This window comes from Danio aesculapii, chromosome 13 (assembly GCF_903798145.1).
Source record: "Danio aesculapii chromosome 13, fDanAes4.1, whole genome shotgun sequence".
Classification (NCBI taxonomy): domain Eukaryota; kingdom Metazoa; phylum Chordata; class Actinopteri; order Cypriniformes; family Danionidae; genus Danio; species Danio aesculapii.
In genome coordinates, this window is record NC_079447.1 from 20,144,286 (window position 1) to 20,149,105 (window position 4,820).

At 33.6% G+C, this 4,820-nt stretch overlaps 1 protein-coding gene across 1 annotated transcript; it reads right to left on the reverse strand.

The window, feature by feature from the left end:
- Positions 1-1,074: 1,074 nt before the first annotated feature.
- Positions 1,075-4,542, reverse strand: iqcc (IQ motif containing C). Its single transcript, XM_056470282.1, has 5 exons — positions 4,471-4,542; positions 4,028-4,171; positions 2,547-2,829; positions 2,330-2,454; positions 1,075-1,623 (listed from the first exon to the last, which is right to left on the reverse strand). The coding sequence occupies exons 1-5, from the start codon at positions 4,510-4,512 to the stop codon at positions 1,585-1,587; spliced, it is 633 nt and encodes a 210-aa protein (XP_056326257.1). The 5' UTR covers positions 4,513-4,542; the 3' UTR covers positions 1,075-1,584.
- Positions 4,543-4,820: the final 278 nt, after the last annotated feature.

Sequence of the window (4,820 nt, forward strand, 5' to 3'; positions counted from 1 at the left end):
ATTTCACCCCAATATGACAGTTTATACACCATACTTACACACATTTCTGTCCAAACAGCTTGAAAAGTAGATTTTTCACCATAGGTGCCCTTTAAGTCTGAGCATTTTTAGATTATATAACCGCCACAGCAGTTATGAAACATTACAATTGGAATTCCCGTATTTCAGATTTATTTTGCAGACTGTCTGTTGTCAAGCTGAGTCATGTTTTATTCCTATAAACCTTTTCAGATCAGCTTGTGATGCTAGTGTGCATTATAGATCGATATACTCCCTAGACGATAAACATTAATAGAGTATTAAAAAAAATTACATAGCTGAGATTTGCTAATATATGTTGTTTTAAGTGATTATTACTACATGTATAAAGTTTAAAGTCAGTGTGAACTAGAATTTGCTGAGACTGAGACTTTAAGTTAAAATTTGAGCACAGTAAAATTCAATAAATGAAGAGAACTCAACTGAGTACTGTAAAACCCAATAGGTTAAGGCAACTCAAACCATTTGAGGAAACTGATTGAAACAAACCATTTGGGTTAAAAAAACTAATCTATACAAGTACTGTGAATTTACTCAATTTAAGTTGAAGTAATGATGTATTTGATTAACTCATTACCTTCAACACTGAGTTTAAAACTCTTTTCAAATGAGTAGAATTAACTTTCAGTCAATTTTGAGTTAACTACACTCATTTCATTTGATAAGGTTGACTGTTGGGTTTTACAGTGTAGCGGCAAACTAATGGTAAGAGGGGCAGAGTTAAGAATATTTTAGAAGAAGCCATCAAAGTGATGTCAACAGAAAAGGACCACCACTCCAAATACAAAAATAAATGATCAGACTTGGATTAAAGATTACCAAAACAACATTTTTTTTCAGTGGATTAACCTGCACAGATTAATAGTTCAGCTAAAGAATAAAAATTTAGTAACATAGTAAATTTTGATTGCACACAGACATTGGTTAAATGAAGAGAGCTATATGACAGTAGTTTATATATTTAATATTGTCACGACTCTGGTCTAAGATGTCAAGGACGTAATATAAAAACCTCGGAGAGGACCCACAGAAAAATAATAAACAAAAAATGTATTTTATCTTGTGTTAATGTATATCACTCACCTCTAAGGAGTAGGAGAAGTCATACTTCCACAACATCCAATACATATGATTTGTTCGAGTCAAAGTGCATCAAAGAAATACAAACTATTTAATGTTATGTAAAATGACACTACAGGTAAAAAAATCTAAAATAAAAACCATGTAAACAGAAAAGCAAATATTCAGTGCGAATATTACTGTAGAGCATAATAATAGTCTGTGAGAGCTATCCAGGCCTAAACTGCATTGGCTTTGTGTAACACAGAAACAGTAATCTCACACAATCTTCATCCAACTGCACCTTGTGTTTATTTATGAAATATCACCTTTATAAAATTATGCAAATTTATCATGGACAAAACAAACTTATAAATAAACATTATTTACAGCAGCGCTGAAACATTCAGTGCTGTGAGAATTACAAAGTAACTAATGAGAATATTCTCTCTCAAAATGTTGGTCCACTTCTAAACTGGTCCAGAATCAGTGTGACGCATCCATTCTCTGTTTGAGAGTGAGATACTGCAAAAGAGCAGAGCAGATCAATTTTTATGAGACTAAAACATACATGTTCATACACACTTTCCATATAAATAGAAAAATGGTCCACATTTATATGGCTTACATTTATAGAATTGCCATTCAGTTTAATGAGTTTATAAGTTTTAAGATAAACTTGCCAGGCCGATTTAGAACAATAATCATACAAATCAAGAAATTACTTTGTCAGGGACCTCACTGCAGCACCAAAATACTTATTTAAATGAATTTTAATAAATTTAATATATTAAATTTCTTATTTTAACCTTTGTATATAAATATTTCTATTATACTATACGAGAATGGAACATTATGTCACCCATGTATTAAAATGGTTCTCACAAAAGTTTTATATGCGTGTATAGAATAAATAAGCTTTCCATTGATGTATGATATGTTAGGATAAGGCAATTTTTGAAAACTATTTGAAAATCTGGAATCTGAAAGTCTAATAATAATAATAATAATAATAACTATTATAATAACAATATAAAAGTACTTTAAAGTTGTCCAATGTTTTTACTAATGCCTATTACAACTCCAAAATTTAGTTTTGATATAATAATGGTGTAGAATTTCATACAGTTATATATACATTCCATTTAGTAAATTTATTTTGATGTAGACACTGAAATGGGACATTTAATATTAGATATACATTATACATTTTTTTTAATAAACTTCTCACCTTTTTTCTGCTACTGATGGCTTGCTGAATCCACAGCAGCTCCATGGCCAAAGTGCTCCGCTGCTGCTTCAGAGACTCGGGAGTGTGTGTTGTGTCTTTTAAAAGTGAATGCAAACCGGGTCCTGCTGAGGAAAAAAAACACAAACACCTAAAGTCCCCATCTGACTTCTAAAATCTTTTTTTTAAGCCTTTTTACTAAAATCTCATTTCAAAGCACCTGTCTGAAATAAACTGCTGAGTCTGACGTCTGAATTCAGATCACTGCAAAGTGTAGCGCAATCATCCGTCAGGTTTTGAATGACCATGATGTCTCCTATTTTATCCTCAACATCATCCACATGTGAGGTTTCTCTGTCGGCTGCTTCAGGAGCTTTGTCTTTCTCTGGTACATGGATGTCAGATTGTGGGAGAAATTTCTCCTCATTCTGTTCCCTCTCCGAGTGATCTAGACGGTCATGGCACTGAAATCTGGAGCGTTCATACCGCAGCAACAGGCTTTCCTACAGATTACAGTACATTCAATTAAATATTTTATTAGACATTAAAATATTGTTTGAAAATCTGAGATAGTTCAGCCACATAAAAAACAGTCATAATTTTTCATTAAGTTTTCTTTTTAACACACAATATTCACAACAATTCTATAGTTTTGTTTGTCCAACTATGGATATCAGTTTCATCCAGTTTCCAACATTCTTTGAAAACTCTTCTTTTGTGTTCAACAGAATCAAGAAACTTATGAATGTTTACAACCACTTGAGAGAGAACGGTAAATCTTATTTTGGAGGAAAGTAGAAAGGCCAACTATTCAATTCAATTCATCTTTATTTCTATAGCGCTTTTACAATGTAGATTGTGTCAAAGCAGCTTAACGTAGAAGTTCTAGTAAATTGAAAGATGCAGTTCAGTTTAGTTCAGTTCAGTGTGGTTTAAATTTCACTGCTGGAAGTACACACACTAAAGAACAAATCTATCAATGCGCAGCTCCACAAGTCCCAAACCAAGCAAGCCAGTGGCAACAGTGGCAAGGAACGAACTTCACCTATTGACGAAAGTGAAGGAAAAAGCCTTAAGAGAAACCAGGCTCAGTTAGGCACGACCATTTCTCCTCTGGCCAAAATTCCTTTGCTGAGCTGCAGTCTAGGTGCTGGAGGCTGGAGGACAACTATTGTACAGTGGATCAATAATGTGTTCGCCTGTTTAGTGATAGAAATGTTTACCTATATGTTAAAATGTAAACTCGCTTCTTTTGAGAAAATTTGGACAACCTCTTTTATACTTTTTGCAAATCTGGGTTATGGCTATTTGCTAAACGAAAGAGGAAAAGCAGAAATGACTTGACTTGCCCAATCTACATATTACAGATTACCAGAGACTAACTTAAATAATTATCTGGTGCATGCTTTCTATGGATGATTTGTATTTTCACTTGTTTCTTTCCGCTGCTTTATCATCTAGAATAACCTGTGACTAATTAGGACAAACTTTGCCACTTTTTTATCTATTTTTTTGTTTGTTTTACTTTGTAAATGTTGTTATTTTTCTTTTTTTAATGTAGATAAAAAGATGTGAATACAATTATGTTGTAATATATTGTAATTCTTTTGTTAAACCTCTATACTTTTTTAGTTTTTTCATTTTCAGGTGAACAACCCAAAAGACCTGTCAAGAGATATGAGTAAAATCACAGAGGCTCACGGTGTCAGTGAAGTGAGGTCTGGGAATAATGTTTCCTCTCCACTGCAGGTGATCCAATCCTCCATCAATCTCTTGCACAATGTCCTCAAACTGAGCCCGAACCAAACTCAGTCCTCTCCTCATCACACAACCACGATACTGAGCCTGAAAAAAGTGCATATATTAACCTAGCCTTTGCTCTGTTGATATGGGGACTGAACAACTAAAACACTGTTAATTTCAGATGATTTGTGTGATGTTCCGTTTTAAAATGTAGAAATTAGCAAGACTTGAATCTCATATTAGATTTATTAATATCAAACTATAGATACATAAAAATATTAACTTGGTGACTGCCAACAAACACGGAATTGCCTAGTCCCTCATCCTACACACGGTTAAATAAAAAACTTCACAAAAATACATGGCACTTCAACTTGGAAACAGAATCAATACAATACTACCTGAAACTGAGATAACGTCTGAATCCATTTCTGTTCGCTCATAGCGCCGCTGTTTGTTTGTGTGTTTCTTCTTCCCCTACAGACAGACCGAAAATCAGACTCGATATCAGCTCACTGCCGCCACCAGCTGTTTGGAAGGTTTGGCCTTTGTGTGAAGAAAAAGTATATCTTACGTTTTTGTAAGAAAGTAGCATAGCAAGCTTTGTGATATTGAATCAGGGGCGGATTTAGTGATTTGGGGGTTCTAAGCAATTCCAGCCATGGAGCCCAACATAAACAGAAACCATTTGTAGTTTTATATTTTTTTATATATTTATTTAGCTTTTTTTCTTGTATCACTGACTCTCATT

Bases quoted from the DNA above. Each gene is read 5' to 3' on its own strand.
- iqcc (XM_056470282.1), bottom strand. From the start codon at position 4,512: ATGAGCGAACAGAAATGGATTCAGACGTTATCTCAGTTTCAG. The intron at 4,172-4,470 runs GTAGTATTGTAT...CACTTTTTTCAG, and splicing joins AGACGTTATCTCAGTTTCAG to GCTCAGTATCGTGGTTGTGT. The intron at 2,455-2,546 runs GTGCTTTGAAAT...TTTTTTCCTCAG, and splicing joins CAGCAGTTTATTTCAGACAG to CAGGACCCGGTTTGCATTCA.